Source organism: Hyla sarda, chromosome 4 (genome assembly GCF_029499605.1).
Source record: "Hyla sarda isolate aHylSar1 chromosome 4, aHylSar1.hap1, whole genome shotgun sequence".
Classification (NCBI taxonomy): Eukaryota; Metazoa; Chordata; class Amphibia; order Anura; family Hylidae; genus Hyla; species Hyla sarda.
Genome location: NC_079192.1, coordinates 122,876,461 through 122,896,215, shown reverse-complemented (window position 1 = coordinate 122,896,215; position 19,755 = coordinate 122,876,461). Strand labels below are relative to the sequence as shown.

The 19,755-nt window shown below is 40.9% G+C and overlaps 1 protein-coding gene across 1 annotated transcript in view; it reads left to right on the top strand.

Moving 5' to 3' along the window:
• Positions 1–16,247, top strand: part of AP3S2 (adaptor related protein complex 3 subunit sigma 2) — a 58,415-nt gene extending 42,168 nt beyond the window's left edge. Inside the window, exons 5-6 of the mRNA XM_056572009.1 lie at positions 9,121–9,228; positions 15,037–16,247. Coding sequence (XP_056427984.1) covers positions 9,121–9,228; positions 15,037–15,165 — 237 coding nt within the window. The 3' untranslated portion in view covers positions 15,166–16,247. The remainder of the gene's footprint in view (positions 1–9,120; positions 9,229–15,036) is intronic.
• Positions 16,248–19,755: the final 3,508 nt, after the last annotated feature.

Here is a 19,755-nt window from a genome sequence, read left to right as displayed (position 1 = left end):
TACGCCAAAATAAAATTGGAAAGGTTGGCCTACATCAGGAACAACCAGGCGCTACTAAGAGCTGACAGCTACATACACTTAAGGGATGCTATAGGGAGACAAGATGTTGATGGTGAGCAGCTGGTTTAAAAGGTGGTGCTTCCATCTTTTATGCATGAGCGTACTCAAGACGCTATGACGTAAGGGCGTCAATATGTCCGCCCTGACCTCTTTATCACATTTATGTGTAATCCCCGTTGGCAAGACATTACAAATGTACTTTCACCTGGCCAAAAGCCACACAATCAACATGACATCATAGCCAGGGTATTCTACCTAAAGGTGAAAAAGATGATGGCTCTTATAAATAAAGGCTGTCTGTTTGAGGAAATGCGTTGCTTTATATAATCAGTGGAGTGTCAAAAACAAGGTCTTCCTCACGTTCACATCTTGTTATGGTTAGAGCAACGTATTACCCCAGACAAAATCCACAATGTAATCTGTGCAGAAATACCTAACCCTGAGCAAGGCCCTTGTGGTAGCTTAAACTACAAATCTCCCTGTATGAAAGATAAAAGCTGCAGTAAGAAATATCCACAACCACTTTTTAAGGACACCCAAACAGGATACGATGGATAACTGCAATATAGGAGAAGATCACCTGATGACGGGGGTCACACAATAAAAATTAAAGGGGTATTCCAGGCAAAACCTTTTTTTTTATATATATATATATCAACTGGCTCCGGAAAGTTAAACAGATTTGTAAATTACTTCTATTAAAAAATCTTAATCCTTCCAATAGTTATTAGCTTCTGAAGTTTTCTGTCTAACTGCTCAATGATGATGTCACGTCCCGGGAGCTGTGCATGATGGGAGAATATCCCCATAGGAACTGCACAGCTCCCGGGATGTGAGTCATCAGAGAGCAGTTAGACAGAAAACAACTCAACTTCAGAAGCTAATAACTATTGGAAGGATTAAGATTTTTTAATAGAAGTAATTTGCAAATCTGTTTAACTTTCCAGAGCCAGTTGATATATAAAAAAAAGTTTTGGCCTGGAATACCCCTTTAAGGATATTGAGCTGGGGAGTGCCTTACAGTCCTATTCTGTTACGTACTTTCAATGCTCATATCTATGTAGAGTACTGCAACTTTGTTAAATCTATTAAATATATTTGCAAGTACGTAAATAAGAGTAGTGATCAAGCAGCGTTTGCTCTGGAGAATGAGAAAGATGAGGTGAACATCTATGAAACTGGCCGATATATAAGAAGTTCTGAAGCAGTTTGGAGGATCTTAAGCTTTCCTATACATGAAAGATTCCCTCCTATCATATATCTCGCTGTTCATCTTGAAAACGGTCAACGTGTTTACTTTACCTCCACTAACCTGTCCGACAAAGTGAACAATCCACCTCAGACAACACTGCTAGCTTTTTTGTTTAAATCTGTAAAACGGATAATTTTGCAAAAAACGCTGCTGTACTCTGAAGTCCCTTCTTACTTTGTATTTAATAACAGAAAGTTTCTAGGAGGAAAAGGGGGAAAGTCATAGAGGGTTGGCCCAGAGTAAAAAAAGAGCATGCTCTGGGTAGAGTCTACACGATTCATCCCAACAATACTGAGTGCTACCACTTGCATTTGCTGCTCCATGAGCTTAGAGGGCCTACATCCTTTGAGGACTTGAAGACTGTGAATGGTGTCCTCCATCCAACATTTCAGTCTGCGTGTAAGGCCCTAGGATTGCTGGAAGATGACAAACATTGGGATACAACTTTAGAGGAAGCTGCATTGTGTGAGGCTCCTTTCAAGTTCCGAGAGCTGTTGATAATACTGTTCGTTTTTTTGCCAGCTCTCTGATCCTTTAAGTCTTTGGGAGAAATACAAAGACAGTCTCTTAGAGGACATCAAACGACAACTGGAGAGAGAGTTGCAAGGTGGTGCGCAGCTGCTTATAGACCAGATCTACAATAGATGCTTGATACTAATCAAAGATGCAGTGTTAGCTCAAGCGGGACAAGATTTGACACAATATGGGTTACCTCAACCAAAAAGATCTGTGACAAATTTGTATAATCGCAAATATCTGAGGGAGACCAATTATGTTTCTTGCACCCTGTCTGAGGTAGTGTCGAATAATGAAAAGCGACATATAAGTGAACATCTTTACGTTTACCAGCAGATCCTTGGCAGTATCGAGGAAGGAATTGGGCAAATATTTTTCTTGAAATGCTCCTGGCAGGCATCGGTAAGACTTTTCCTTATTAATTTGCTGTTTGCTAAAGTAAGGAGTAACCGTGGCATTGCCCTAGTTGTCGCATCGACAGGGATAGTAGCAACACTGTTGGATGGAGGGAAAACCGCTCACGCTGCCTTCAAGCTACCGCTAAATCTCACCCATGCTGAAATGCCACTTTGTAACATATCAAAGCAGAGTAATGCGGGCCAAGTACATTTTACGCGATCGTAAACTTATAGTTTGGGAAGAAAGCACAATGACACATAAAGGTGGTTTCGAAGCACTTAACAGAACTTTAAAGGGCATCAGAGGAAATGATGACATGATGGGGGGGCGTAACCATATTATTAGCTGGAGACTTCAGTCAGACTCTGCTGGTAGTGCCGAGAGGATCTCAAGCTGACGAAGTTGAGGCTTGCATTAAAGCATCAAATCTTTGGCCCTTATTAAAAAAAAACTGTACCTTAACAAAAACATGGGGGTGCATTTGAACGGCGATGTTTGTGCTGGGCAATCTGATCTTCTCCTTTTAAAATAGGAAATTGAGAATATCCGGAATCAGAAGGCAAGATTGCGATCCCGTCGGACCTTGCTACAGTTGTGTCAGCTGCTGACAATCTCATAGACCGAATATATACCTGGATGTCCAAAATCTACACAGTAAATCGATGGAGTGGCTGTGCGAACGTGCGGTTTTGACACTTAAAAAATATCAGGCTTCTCTGAACAATGACACTTTGTTGAAGTCGTTCGAAGGTGCAGAATACCAGTACAAGTCTGTGGACACTGTAGTCGATACTGATGATGCTGTATACTATCCTGTGGAGTTTCTACATTCTCTAAACCCACTTGGTATGCCGTCCCACACACTTATCCTCAAAGTGGGTGCTCCAGTAATGCTCCTGCGAAATCTCAATCCGCCCAAGTTGTGCAATGGGACCAGGTTACGTGTGAAAGCCTTACATAAAAACGTGGAAGAGGCCACTATATTTACTGGCTGTACTCGAGGTGAATCTGTGTTTATACTATGAATACCACTTATACCGTTGGATTATCCATTCGAGTTCAAAAGGCTGCAGGTTCCTCTTAAGGTCTGTTTTGCAATGATGATTAATAAGTCATAGGGTCAATCACTGAAAACTGCAGGAATTAATCTTAGGGACTGCTTCTTGCATGGCCAGTTTTATATGGCCTGCTCAAGAGTTAGTTCACCTAACAGCCTGGTCATATTAGCACCTGAGGGCACAACCTCGAATGTAGTATACAAAGAGGTACTATAAATATTTTGGCTGCATAAGTATTCTGAAATGTTGGATGACTTCAAGAATCAGAGAACTAACAAAAAACTAACATTGTGGTAAATAATTCTTGCAGCTAGAAAGGAGAATCGTGCAATGCAGGTTCCTCTAAAGGATGTCGATCTTCAATTCCACAGCAGATGTAATGTTTGTTAGAATTCGGGTTGTTTGGATGCCCGTAGACTTTACCCGGTGTGGCCTCATTACTATAGGATAGTAAAAAGTAGATCTATGTTACCCCAAATTTAACGCGAGCGAAGCCGCAGGCAAAGGCTTGTGTGTGTGTGTGTGTGTGTGTGTGTGTGTATATATATATATATATATATATATATATATATATATATATATATATATATAATATATATAAATTATTATTATTTTTTTGTAATGTGGATTGAGGTGCAGATTTTCAGCCATGTGAACATACCCTACTAAATAAAAAACATTTATCAGTTTTATGATTGTTATTACAATCTTTATCCTAATGCTGTTGTGTGTATTGATTCAGTTCCATTGCCAGAGGATTAGATCGGAAGCATTGTTCTTTCCTCTGACTTGGACTTTACAGCCTGCGACAAAGCCTATGTACATGATTCTCCCTATGCACCACTTCTTCTTTCATTAGGCTTTGGCACTTGAATACAATGGCTAAATATGACTGTGGATATTTTTGATGCTCCTGTCAGAAAGAGATTACTGATGTTTGTGCAGGGCCATGTATTACATTATTATAGCCACTTATATGCAGTAATTGACATGAAACAGGAAAGATACAGTGTTTGCATTTCCAATACATTGGTTAACTGGCTAAATGCCATGCTTAGAAAACCATGCAATGTTTTTAGCATAAAAGTAGCAAAGCTCAATCAGCTCATCCCCAATGCCTGTTGCCGAGCACGGAGCAGAGTGGACTCTACTGAATAATGAATTGCAACAAGGAAGGAAGAATCCAGCTCAGTCCCTGATCAGCGGTGAAGGTAGACTTTATTAGAACACAGCTACATGGAACACAGGTACAAGTAGCGGGATGTGACTTGTTTCGGCCAGGTGTTGGCCTTACTCATACATAGTGTGTATGATTAAGGCCAGCACCTGGCCAAAACGCATCACATCCCCTACCTTTACCTGTGTTCAAATAAAGTCTACCTTCATCGCTGATCTGGGACTGAGCTGGATTCTTCCTTCCTTGTTGCAAGGTTTTTTTTTAGCGCAAATCTGTTCTGTTAGATAAAAGGGAAAAAAGGTAGGGACCCTCCCCAATAAGTAGAGCATACAAAGCATGCAACACTTCCTTACACTAGACAGTTCAATTGAAAATGATAACTGACACTTCTAGGCTAATACAACATAAAAATTTTTTATTGAAAAAGAAATAGTAGACAATAATATAAAAAAGTGGACAATAATTTGGTATAAAAAATACATTTTGGCCTTTTTGGACTAAAGGAATGATGAAAGTATGCACATATTTTAACCCCGTGGGGACGGAGCCCATTATAACCCTAAGGACGGGAGCATTTTTTACACATCTGACCACTTATGCATTAATAACTCTGGGATGCTTTTACTTATAAATTTGATTTCGAGAGAGTTTTTTAGTAACATATTCTACTTTATGTTAGTGGTAAATTTACGTTGATACTTCTGGTTTACTATTAGAGTGTATTGCCGGGGCTTTTTAGTGACGCTCCCTTATGATGTCATCAGCATCATGTGAGTTGTCACATGAACTGCCCCATTTTCATTCAGTAATTACGCTCCTGCTATCTGTTTACAAGAGAGTCACGTGATCACGTATGCGTCACATGATCTACTAAAGTAAACAGACGATTACAGTTATAGTAAAGGGAGTGATATTCAACCATAATAAGGATAACCTTGCAGGGTAGGATTACTTAGGTATCAATGCATGGCTGGATGGCATCGATGATATTCGCGGTAGCAGCAGACCATAACAGACCTGCGGTAATGGATATATAGAGTAACAATAGTGATCAGCTTAAAGGGATAACTAGATTGTGTGGCTCGAGTATGAATGCCACAATTTGGTGTATATAGCACATATATTCTATAGCAGACCTATGACACCTATATTATATAGCAGACCTATTGATATCCATAGTAAGTTACCTCTTTCCCTAATTGCTGCAATATATATCAGACCAATTTTTTAATATTACTTATGCTACTATTATAAGAGGGGAGGGGGATTTATCGGCCCTGTCACACTCATGATCGCTTCATCAGTTTAGATATTGACACCTCATAGTTGCATTAGTGAGGAGAAAGATTAAAAGAAGAATTAAATTAAAGCCGGAGACAGTGGTGCCCCCTAAATCTTACTCCCCAATCCTCTTACCCTGACTTTTAAAGGACCCACCTCCTTATCAGGGTGGCCTCAACCACAATAACATTCCCCGGAAAAAATGATATCTAATGAAAATCTTTTTTCTAACAAAATTTTTAGTAATTTTTAAAACAGGGATCAATTTATGTGTGCGGGCAGGGCACTAAAAATGTAGCCGACAATAAAAATGTAGTGTGTGTGTGTGTGTGTGTTTTTCACTTTCCCCCCCCCCCACATTTTTTTAGGTAGTACTACTACTCCCAGCATGGAACACACTTTTCCATGTTGGGAGTAGTAGTTCCTGTACTAATTGACAGATCGCCCTGGGTCCGTTGCGATCCTATGATCCCCTGCACTGACGTGTATGTGTGTGTGTGTGTGTGTGTATATATATATATATATATATCTATTTGTATTTCCCGCAGAGAGCTGTGGTTGGCCAGATGGTTCCAGCCAATCACAGCTCTCTGTGGGAAATATAAATATGTAATATATATATGTATATATAATACGTCAGTGCAGGGGACCATAGTAGAGCGGCCGGCCACATCTATACATTATACAGGAGCATCGCAGTGGGTGTCAGGAGTGACATCCGCTGTGATCTTTCCTTAACTGCAGGTACTACTACTCCCAACATGGAGCACACTCTGCTCAATGCTGGGAGCTGTAGTATCTGCATTAATAGATCGCAACAGGTGTCAGAAGTTAAACTCGCTGCGATCTGTCTATTAATGCAGGTACTACAGCTCCCAGCATGGAGCAGAGTGTGCTCCATGTTGGGAGTAGTAGTACCTGCAGTTAAGAACATATCACAGCAGGTATCTCTCCTGACACCCGATGCGATTGTCCTATCTATTGCAGAGATGTGGAGCGGCTCTATACAGCGCTCGCATGTCTGCACATCACTCGCTCATATCTCCAGCTGAGAGCTGTGATTGGCTGCAACCATCCGTCCAATCCCCACTCTGTGCGCAAAATATGAATGAGTGATGTTCTATTCACATCACTGGCCGGAGTACAGAGCAGAGATGAGAGTGCTGTATAGAGCAGTTCCGCATCTCTGCAATTTTATGGATGATCGCATCGGGTGTCAAGACTAACACCCGGGCGATATGTCTATTAGTACAGGTACTACTACTCCCATCATGGAACAGTCTGGTCCATGCTGGGAGTAGTAGTACTACCTAAAAAATGTAAAAAATAGAGAGGGAAAAAGTGAACCACACAGACTTTATTAAAAAGTTATAAAAATGTCGTTATATAGAATACATTTTCGTAAAATAATTTATTTTCCATCACTGCATGTTTTTTTTTTTTTTTGTTTTTTTGGTACCCAACAAATTTTGGGTACCAAAAAAAAAAATCCAAAGGGGCCAGAAATGCAATTTCCACTCAAATGCAAAAAATGCCAGAATTTCCTTTCTGCCTGATGACAGTTCTCTCTGCTGACACCTCTGTCCATGTCAGTTACTGTCCAGAGCAGGATAGGTTTGCTATGGGGATTTGCTTCTACTCTGGACAGTTCCTAAAATGGACAGAGGTGTCAGCAGAGAGCACTGTGGTCAGACAGAAAGGAAATTCAAAAAGGGAAGAACTTTCTGTGCAACATATAGCAGCTAATAAGTACTGGAAAGGTTAAGATTTTTTAATTGAAGTAATTTACAAATCTGTTTAACTTTCTGGCAACAGTTGATTGGAAAAAAAAATGTTTTCCAGTAGAGTACCCCTTTAAGGGGACTCAGCCCCTTATGCATTTTTGGTTGTGCGTAAAATGTTGCTACCTGGGTTTTTTTTTGGTAGCAAGATGCTGAATTTGTCTCTATCTATTAATCTTTTGTCAAGGGCATCTACCAAAATACTCTCAAGTTCAGCCAAGTGCTGCTCAGTTGGATCAGATGAAAGAATAGTACAACCTTCTCTATCTTTTAAGAGGTCGACACATTTCTCTATATTGGTTAGAGGATAGAATCACTATTTTGGTGGGACTTGCCGGATCTATATAGTTGTCTCAGACTCTCCCCCTAATGTCACATGTTGAGGCAGAGCGGGATCAGGCATATTGAATTTCAGCTGTCCAATTGTTTTGTTTAGGGGAGATAAGGCGCTGCCAGAGGAGTCTGACTTATTCACAGTGGGGCATGTTCTCCACCCGGTTTGCTTTTACTACAGTTTGTAATGTTGTAGTGTAAGCGCCATACATTGGTTGACCGATCCTCAAACTTGTAGAAATGCCATGTGTTTTACATATTTATTGGTTTTATTCTCCAATGAAGTGTGTTCATATGGATTTGATTTAGATTTTATCTGGAGATTATCTCAGGTAAGATCTACAGCAAGTTACCTTGAATATGGAGATTTTACAAATTTGCTGACGAGTCAACCACCATATGGTGCTAATACCACAATGGGTTCATCCCACACGTCAGGTTTGTCTAATGTGCTTTAGTTGCATCATTCCATTCTGAAAATGTGTTGTATACCTCAACTAGTCTCAGCCCTTATTGTATTGGTAACACATTTTCTAATTCTTTTATAGCATTAATTATTTATTTTATTTGTGTGTTGATTTGGGGACAATTGTATATAATAAATATATAGATTTGTTTAGCATTTGTGTGTGTCTATTACTATGGAGAAAAAAAATCTGTTTTTCATTTACAGATATTATTTGTATCTTAAGATAAGTTACTATCAATCTCCACAAAGTTATATGATTATGTTTTTAGAATTTAGATGATATGCTGACCTGTTGTTACCTGTTGTCTTATGATTAGACAATGTTTATGTGCCTGTTTATATATAGATATATCTTGTCCTATTGATTGACAGTGATAGTTGCTGATCTGTAGAATAACATCAAAAGGTAAACAATAACTAATAATGATAATGAAAATAGGTATTGGGCTATGTTCACACATAAAAGTCCATCATGGGCCAGGTATACACTGGCATACCAAGAGACTTGTACAGCAGTGTACCCAAGCCAGGCCCATTGAGTTCATTGGACTGCACTTAATTTACTAGTGACTGATCAGACCATTTCTGCATGTACACGATTATTTTACAGATGTTACTTTTTTTTTTTTAGCTTAAAAAATAAGTTCTAATAAAACTGTCTAATAAAATGTATAATAAAAGAACTATGCTATTTGTCTCATTTGTGGAAAATATATCATATACCATTTCATTATAGAAATAGTAAAAGTACAATGTGAGCCAGTAGCCGTGATTATTCTCTGCTCTGCCTGCAGGTACATTACATACTGCATGAAATGGTCATGGGTGGGATGGTTCTGGAGACAAATATGAATGAAGTTGTAGCCCAAGTAGAAGCTCAGAACAAACTGGAGAAATCTGAGGTGAGTAATCTAAATTTAACTTTTGGTATGTCCTAGAGACAGGTCAAAGGTTACATGTTGGTTTATAATATAGCCTATGGGTAAGAGTGGCACTGAGAAAGAGATACCAAGAAAAGTCCATGACATACACATTACCTCCAGGTGAACATAACATGCTGTCTTTATCCGGACTTTATGACTGCCTGTTATCATAATGGACTTTACAGATAAAGCTGCTTCCTTTTTTGATCCTGCGTCATCACAATCTGTACTCATGTAATCTTTATGAATGCCTTTATTTAATAAAGGGTTATTTCTACAGAACATTTTAATGCAGTGTCCAGCACTAATTTATTACCTAAATTTGCATTTAAACAATCACTTCTTCAATTTTGAACAGATTTATTATATCATTATTTTTGTATATTAGGTTAGGGTCACACGCTGCATATTTGCATAGCAAAGTCTATGGGAGTAATAATGAACACCCATAGATTTTGCTAGCACTTAAATACGCAGTGTCAGATATGCAGCGTATACACTACATGGGAGCCTACCCTTAGGGGAGACTACCAGCAGGTAAGCACACACTTACCTGCTGATATTGGCTAATAGGGCACTGTACGATAATTAACGTGTGTCCTGTGCGCAGTTCATTTATCAAAAGCTGTTTTGTAAATATTCAAATGAGGGGGGTTCAGTGCCTGAGGGTGTTACGCTGCATATTTAGAAATCAGCATTAAATAGTGTACAGGACACATACATGAAAGGTAACATGTTAATCCCCGGACCTTGCCTTATCAGCCTGTATTGACAAGTTGGCATGCTTTAACCCATCAAAGGGGTATTCCAGGCAAAAACTTTTTTTATATATATCAACTGGCTCTGGAAAGTTAAACAAATTTGTAAATTACTTCTATTAAAAAATCTTAATCCTTCCAATAGTTATTAGCTTCTGAAGTTGAGTTGTTGTTTTCTGTCTAACTGCTTTCTGATGACTCACGTCCTGGGAGCTGTCCAGCTCCTATGGGGATATTTTCCCATCATGCACAGCTCCCGTGACATCATCATTGAGCAGTTAGACAGAAAACTTCAGAAGCTAATAACTATTGGAAGGATTAAGATTTTTTAATAGAAGTCATTTACAAATCAGTTTAACTTTCCGGAGCCAGTTGATATATAAAAAAAAGTTTTTGCCTGGAATATCCCTTTAATGATTTTTGAGTTTTGCTCTTTAATTTTTTTTTTCCTTCTCTCCTTTTAGCAGCCATGACATCTTTATTTTTGTAATCGACAGAGGGCTTTTTCTATAGTTTCCATGTAAATAAATAAATACATAAAATTGCTATTATCTGACTCCTATAACTTTTTTTTTTATCTATAAGGGGCAATTTTTTTAGCACCATGATGTGCCGTTTTTAGCTGTACCATTTTAGCATTGCTCAAGCTTTTTGATCACTTTTTATTCCATTTTTTGTGTGATGTGAGCAAACAACCCAGTTCTGGCATTTGGTTTTTAAGTTTACACCATAACATTATATATTGTTTGTTCTGACATTTCCACACGTGGTGATTCCAAATGTGTGCATGTTTGTTTTTTATTCGAAAAATAGAAAAACAAAATTTTTTTTGGGGGGGGGGGGATGGTTGTTAATTTTGTATTATGGGAAGATTATTATTTTTTTAGATTTGTAAAAGTTTTTTTTGTTTTTTTTTTACTATTTTTGTATACTTTTTAAGTCTTTATAAGAAGTCTTTTGATTGCTTATTCAATTAAATGCATTTTCTTGGATTTCTGGAGAGAAATGTTATACTGCATGAAATCAAAGGAGTTTTCATGTAGTGCATAGACAACAAGAGGCCTCCAGGGGAACTGATACTTTATAGCAAATCTCTGCATTGACTTGTAGAGGAAGGTGCCAACAGGAGATCTCCTTTCCCATGACAACAGACATGGACAATAGATTTTCACACTATAGAACTCCCCTCAAATGTTGTCAGGTTCTGTATCTGGATAATTTCTGTTTATAAATAATTCCGAAAATTCCAGAAAATATAAATGGTCTCAATACAGCATAGTGATGGCGAGGTTAGTGATGGCTGTTGTCTTACAGCTTAAGGATTCTGGTTCAGATCAGAATAAAAACAACATCTGCATAGGGTTTGTATGTTCTCCAGTGTTTGCCTGGGATTTCTCAATTACTCTGAATTCCTTCCACGCTCAAGAAAAAAACATTTTGATAAGTTATTTGGCTTTCCTATTAAATTGATCCTATTGTATAAAAAGTCTATTACTTAGACGTGGTCTAAGATGGCAGGAGGTGCTCAACACCAAATGCGGATGTGCCTTTATGCTGGGGGGCAGATCCTGCACTTGTGGTCCGTTGCTATGGGCGATCCCCAGCATAAAAATGCATACAATGGAGGATGCCTGCAAACGACCACAAGTACCACAATGGCATCCCTCACCAGGTGTGGATGCGAAACATATAGAATAATACAACAACACTACAGGAATATAGGTGCACTACTGTGGTGGATGTAAACAGTGACATTGACTAATCCTCAAAACTGATGTAAAATTGAGACAATAACCAGTATATCCTTATATGAAGGACATACCTGAGCCCACACACCAACGCCAAGGTTTCTACCTGTGTATGATAAACAAAACCAGGGGCCAATGGGCAATTACAGCAGCATTAGGTCGACTCGCATGCTGCTTCCAGGTAACCTCCAATGTGACTTGGGCACACATACAATGGGAGGAGGGAGGCAGACTACAAGCCCCACCCAAGTTGGCTGATATGTTGCTGGCCTCACTGGTGTACCTTAATGCTACCTAAAATATGGATGTGCATTTATGCTGGGGGGCAGATCCTGCACTTGTAGTCCGTTGCTATGGGCGATCCCCAGCATACAAGTGCATACAATGGAGGATGCCTGCAAACGACCACAAGTACCACAATGGCATTCCTCACCAGATGAATAGGTCTTGGATGTGAAACATATAGAATAATACAACAACACTACAGGAATATAGGTGCACTACTGTGATCCTATTGTATGTAAGATAAGGGATTTAGATATTAAGCCCATTGGGGACCAAGGCTTATGAGAGTGAGGATAGCACCAATATTTTCTGGAAAGCTGCATAGAGATCTATCTAAGCAACCAGGTACATGCAGCAAATAAATACAGTACACAGTGTATGCTAAGATGACAGTGAAGGTATAGGACTCTAAATGGTTCATCTCTCATAAACCTTATAGGAATCCACTCTCTTTTCTTTCTTTTTATGTCAATTTCTATCAGAAAAAGTAATAACTTGAAAGGAACAAATACTTCAGATTTTTGGAAATATTCCATTATTTCCTATTTGGGACCTGTTCCTTTTTAAAGAAAAATAGCACAAATAGAAAAGAGCAAAATGAGAGCCCTGGAGGGATAATTAATATGTCACTGGCACACTGTAACAGAAGCTCAATGTTCACTCCCCAGATTGGAGGGGGAGGAGGTTATACTGTAACACCTATCCTCAATGACCAGAAAAGCCTTATGCTACACCAAGGATGTCCAGTAAATCAATGTATTCTCATGACAAATCCAGTAAAGGTGCAAATATTTATTGGTAATAAGATGTAAAACACATAAGTCAGTGATATAAATAATAGGACTCAAAGCATTTTGGTGGTCCTTATCCAACTCAAGGGAATCTTGTTAAAAAATTGGAAAGAAGTGAATTAATGTTTTAAGTGGTATTGTACATGTTATATTATATTTGGCATATTACACTGACTGTTGTACCACCAGGAATAGGGATACTTGTCCTTCAGGTAAAAGTTCTGGAAGCTGGTATCTTTCATTGGACTGTGAATTGCACTGTGAAAAACAGTCATAGCAAGAGTGTTTCCAGTAGGAGCTGCTAGGGCCTGTTATTCTAGCCAGTTTTTCTGCCTTAATTCTGTGCAGTATTTTGGCTTATATAAGTTTTGAGCTGGCATTACGTACTGTATCTTATACTTAAAGGGGTACTCAGCTGCTCAGCGTTTGGAATAAACTGTTCCTAACACTGGAGCTGGCGCCGGGAGCTCGTGATGTCATTGCCCCGCCCCCTCATGCCATCACGTCCCACCCCCTCAATGCAAATCTATGGGAGGGGGCGTAACGGCTGTCACACCCCCTCCCATAGACTTGCATTGAGGTGTGGGGTGTGACATCATGAGTGGGGCGGGGCTATGACATCACAAGCTCCCAACTCCAGCATTCGGAACAGTTTGTTCCAAACGCTGAGCGGCGGATTACCCCTTTAAGCATGTATTTTCGTGCTAGAAAAAGCTGCAGAATATTATTTTTTTTTTTTGCAGGGGAGGGGATAGGAGAGTAATACATGTCTCTTTTTTTATTACATTACTTTGCAGTACAATAGACTTTCTGTATTATTTTCAATAACATGCTGATTATTATTTTTAACTTGGATTAAGTTAGAAAAACCAAGGAGTTTTGAGTTCCTGTGCCTGTTCCAGTTTGTTTTATGACTCTTTTATTTAATTTTTTTCTTGCCTTACCATTCTGCCAGTTACAAAATTATGTGCAGAGCCTGGCAGGAAAGACTATAGAGCATGTTGCTGAATTATAGAATCTTATTAAATCATAAGAATAGATTCCCTTTGTTACTGTTATATTAGCGTGTTATTGTTGAGAGCCACACATGTTAGAAAGAAATTGTTTCCACATTGTCTTCTGGTGGCTAAATCTTGATAAGTATTGTTAAAATGTTTTGTTATTTTATTTATTAACTAGCTGAGTACCCGGCATTGCCCGTTTTTTCCTTCCTAATCCTTGTTGGGGAGGAAAATAAACAAAGGAGGAAGCTTTTGACTTCATATCCAGTCCTCATATATTGTTGTCATATCCCGACCTCCTGTCCCGACCTCCTGTCCCGACCTCCAATCTCAAGCTCCTATCTCTACCTCCTTTCCCGTCCTCCTTTCCCGTCCTCCTTTCCCGTCCTCCTTTCCCGTCCTCCTTTCCCGTCCTCCTTTCCCGTCCTCCTATCCCGTCCTCCTATCCCGTCCTCCTATCCCGTCCTCCTATCCCGTCCTCCTATCCCGACCTCCTATCCCGACCTCCTTTCCCGACCTCCTTTCCCGTCCTCATATCTCGATCTCCTATCCTGACCTCCTATCCTGGCCTCCTCCTATCCCGACCTCCTATCCCGACCCGTAATATGAGTACCAGGTTTTGAAATATCTCCATCCGTACGGAAGTTATATGGGAACACACATTTCCCCATTGATTTGCATGGGACTTTAAACAAAAACCCAGACCCTCACAAATTGGGGTAGTTAAGGGTTAAATTAACTATCCTATATTTCAAGTGGACATATAAGTAACGTGACCAAGTATTATTGAAATATCTCCAGCCGTTTGGAAGTTATGCAGTAACATATATTTCCCATTGACTTGTATGGGACTTTAAACATAAACCCCGCCCCTGGCAAATGTGGGTGAGTAAGGGTTAAATCACCTATCCTATGTTTGTTGTTGACATATAAGTAACATGTGTGCCAAGTTTCATGTTAATATCTTTAGCCGTTTGGACGTTTTTGTGGAACATACGCACATACATACACACACGCACATTGAGTTTTATATGTATAGATTAATTTTCTGTGATAAACAACAGTGACCATTTATTATACAAATATGATTCATTAAATGACCCAATAAACTGTTATTTCTAAGCAGATATTTTTGCTGTATTTAAGCGATCTTACCAACTTTCTTTCAATTTTTTTCTTTTTTTGCATGTATCTTCTGACACAGACTGGATTCTCAGCAGCTCCAGCCCGAGCAGTGTCTGCAGTGAAAAGTATGAACTTACCGGAACTGCCACGAAACATAAATATTGGTGACATCAATATCAAGGTTCCAAACCTCTCTCACCTGGTATAAAAGAGGCAGAGATTGTCTGGTTCTAATTGTAATTGTTCCTCCCTTCATCTCACGACTCTGGACTGTTCCATTATTATTTAAATACAAGTTGTTATAGACGTATTATAGAATTGTGACATTTACTGGAAAACAACAAATATATCAAAAATATATCAGTAGACTGTTTTGTGCTTAATGTAAGAATTCATTGAACTCCACAGCAATAAGAAATTATGGATGTAGAAAGTGTTACTGGCAGCTTTCTATAGAAGATATATATAATAGCACATTTATTTGAAATTTTGTGTTTTGCCAGTTTATACAGGTGACAGCACCCCCTACATTTTGGGCCTGAGAACCATTTTCAGCCTCACTTATGGAGTAATCTCTTAGTTATAAAACTATCAACATGGATTTACCTGCATAGTTGATGGGACTGCAAGACAAAGTTCTCTCTTCAGAACCAGAATAAGGGTTTTATTCACATCTGTGCCACAGAAGGTTCACACATTTAGTCCAAGAAAACGAGTCCTGCATGTAGCAAATATTGACCAGTCACAGACGTCTCCGTAGAACCTGATGAAAACCATTATAAGTTACTGGGATCTGACAGACATCTCTTACCCTTCATGTGATGTATACAGAACAGCTTTGTGGCTTCCAGTGTAATCGAATGCCACAACAAGGATCTATACAGAGCTTATACAGTATAATGTACATCATAATGTATCGCCATCTACTACTGCCACATTGCTCTTCATAGGAAATAAATCAAAAGGAAATGTAACATTGTTTTTTTAATTTAAGCATTTTTATAGGTGTATGTAATGTTTTATATATTGATATATAAAACACCAAATATTTGTTAGGTCAAGAAATATTCCTATATAGCCAACAGTGAAATAATTCTGTTTTCCATCCCGTGGATGTTTTTTTTAATTTGTTTTTTTTGTTTCCTAATAACTTATCTAAGGGAATTTTTAGGGAATTATCTAGTTGTTAAAAGAAAATTATAATTATTAAATGTGTCTTATTCAGTTAATTTGTTGATTCCATTAACTACCTTTGCCTGAAAATTAAATTCCATTAAATATAATCTTGAATTAAAATAAGCTGTTGAGTTTTTCATAATCTTTTCAGTATTGGGAAACCATGTTATATGGACATTCATTGCAAGGAAAGCATTTACATTCAACCAGGATACTCTGGGGCATTTATTACAACTCCACATGAGTTAAATGGGTTTTCTGGTATCTGCATATTGATGGTCTTACCTTAACCTCTTAAGGACGCAGGGCGTATGGATACGCCCTGCATTCCGAGTCCTTAAGGACGCAGGGCGTATCCATATGCCCGTGGGAATTCCGGTCCCCACCGCTAGCCGGTTCGGGACCGGAGCCGGATGCCTGCTGAAATCATTCAGCAGGCATCCCGGCATATCGCCCAGGGGGGTCATTATGCCCCCCCATGTCGGCGATCGCCGCAGATCGCTGGACAATTCAGTCCAGTGATCTGCGGCGATTCCGGGTCAATCGGGTCTCCAGTGACCCGGAATTACTGGCTGTTCGGGGCCGTCTCTGACGGCCCCGAACAGCCAGAGCCTGCAGGGGTGAGGTGGCACTGGTGCCACCTCACGATCGCCCTGATTCGTCGGCCGGATTACCGGCCGACCAATCAGGGCGCCTGCTGCGGGTGTCACTCCCGCACCCGCTCCGCCCCTCTTCCGGAGGGCATGAGCGGGTGCGGGAAGACGACCCCGGGTGCTGGGGACCCCGATCCCCGGCTTCCATGTTGGGATCGGGGCCCCAGGAGCGACGGCGGCGGCGAGGGACAGTCCTGCGATGGAGCAGCAGCAGGAGGTGAGTTACAGCCTCCTGCTGTTGCTTAGCAACAGCTCCCAGCATGCAAAAAGGGCATGCTGGGAGCTGTAGTTATGCAACAGCAGGAGGCAGACCACCACAACTCCCAGCATTCCCTTATGGGCATGCTGGGACTTATGGTTTTGCAACAGCTGGAGGCACATTTTTTCTATGGAAAAGTGTACCTTCAGCTGTTGTATAACTACAACTCCCAGCTTGCACAAACAGCTAAAGTGCATGCTGGGAGTTGTAGTGGTGCATCTGCTGGTTGCATAACTACAACTCCCAGCATGCCCGTTGGCTGTCGGTGACTGCTTAGAGTTGTAGTTTTGCAACAGCTGAAGGCACACTGGTTGTGAAACCCATTTTTTTTTTTACCTAACTCAGTGTTTCACGACCGGTGTGCCTCCAGCTGTTGCAAACTACAACTCCCAGCAGTCACCTTACACCATGCACCGTACATGCTGGGAGTTGTAGTTTTGCAACAGCTGGAGGCACACTGGTTTTGAAACACTGAGTAAGGTCACAAACTCAGTGATACATAACCAGTGTGCCTACAGCTGTTGCAAAACTAAAACTCTCAGCATGTACAGTCTGTCAGCGCATGCTGGGAGTTGTGGTTTTGCAACAGCTGGATGTCCCCCCCAATGTGAATGTACAGGGTACACTCACATGGGCGGAGGCTTACAGTAAGTATCGGGCTGCAAGTTTGAGCTGCAGCAAATTTTCTGCAACAGCTCAAACTGCCAGCGAGAAACTACTGTGAACCCCCGCCCGTGCAACTGTACCCTAAAAACACTACACTACACTACCACAAAAAATAAAATAAAAAGTAAAAAACACTACATATACACATACCCCTACACAGCCCCCCTCCCCAATAAAAATGAAAAACGTCTGGTACGCCACGGTTTCCAAAACGGAGCCTCCAGCTGTTGCAAAACAACAACTCCCAGTATTGTCGGACAGCCGTTGACTGTCCAGGCATGCTGGGAGTTTTACAACAGCTGGAGGCACCCTGTTTGGGAATCACTGGCGTAGAATTCCCTTATGTCCACCCCTATGCAATCCCTAATTTAGGCCTCAAATGCGCATGGCACTCTCACTTTGGAGCCCTGTCGTATTTCACATTCAAAAGAAATTTTATTAACAAAGAAATAACAGGTGTACATGAAATCATAGCAACTACTTTGGAGCCCATTGGTCTAAGGAGACCAAAAGTACAGAGGGCGTAGAGTTCAACTGGTACACGTTAACAGTAAAATATAAGTGCATCAAACAAGAAACAGAACATATGAAGCATATACTGCATAAGGTGCAGTTAGATTCAGCTTGCAGTACTATAAAAAGGAGAGAGAGAGTATAGACGAGAATGACTCGCTAGATACACAAGATGTAAATAGCAGACGTGCAATGAAGCGAAAAAACGAGAGGAAGGGGAGATAAGACAGCACACTCACAGACACACAGATACACAGGGGGAGAGAGGTTGGGGAAGAGGGACGTAGAAAATATACGGAAATAGACCACAGAAAAGAAAAAGGACAAGATTCCCTCCAGGCAGAGACCGCAAACCAAACCACCCAGGGGAGAGTGCGAGCTCACGGAGTACTGAACAAGGGCTCACGGCAGAGGTGGATGGCATATAGGTAAAGACACAGAGGAGCGAGGGAGGAATCAGGCCCACTCTACAACATTGAACTATATCGGCCAGAGGAGCAGAATTCGCCCCATGGAAGCCAGATGGCATCCACTCTTGAAACATCTTTTGGGAGGACAGCCAACAACTCCTCCATACGACGTGTCTGTGCCACCTCCGCCATCCATTCATCTATGGCAGGAGGGTCAGGGGATTTCCACTTTCGAGGGATGACTGATTTGGCAGCCTGCAGGAGATGTCTCGCTAAGGAACGTTTGAACTTCGCTTGCGCCATGGGAAACATGAAGAGAAGCACGGCTTCCGGGGTACAAGGTACCTTTATGCCCGTAACCTCCCCAACGACCCGGAGTACAGTGTCCCAAAACCCTTGCAGCCGTGGACACGCCCACCAAATGTGAGTCATCGTACCCTCAGCAGTACCACATCTCCAACATGCACTGGGCACAGACGGGTACCAGCGATGTAACATCGACGGCACTCGGTACCATCTGGACAAGACTTTGTAGCAGGTTTCTTGGGATTTAGAGGCAATGACCGCCTTGTGAGTTAGATAAAAGCATTTCGCCCATTCTTCCTCAGAAAACGATTTGCCTAATTCAGATTCCCAAGCACGACAATAGGCCGGAAGGGAACGAGATCTGGGTGATATCAGTAGATCATACATTAAAGAGATGGCATGCCGAGGGTAAGAGGAGGCAAGACAGAGTCGCTCAAAGGGCGACAGTGGGCGGTGTACCCTAGCCTGACATGGGAGCGAAGAAAAGAAATGTCGCAATTGAAGATAAGCGAACGGGGCACGCCTAGATGGGGGCCTATCAGCGAGCAATTCCTCCAGGGTTTTAAGTCTACCATCTTTCACTATGTGCAATAACCTAAGAGGATGTGTCAACGTGGCCCCAAAGAAGTCACCTCCCGAGGGGTCACCGGGCGGGAAGGATGGGTTACTTGATATCGGGAGGAGAGGGCCCAATCTGTCTATTAGACTCTCCTCGCCACCCGTCGCATACAGGGAAGCTAGAGTGTGGCGAGTGGTAAAGGAGGAGGGGAACGTGTCTTGTCGGGAGGGGGACCATGTCCACGGCAATGTAGCCA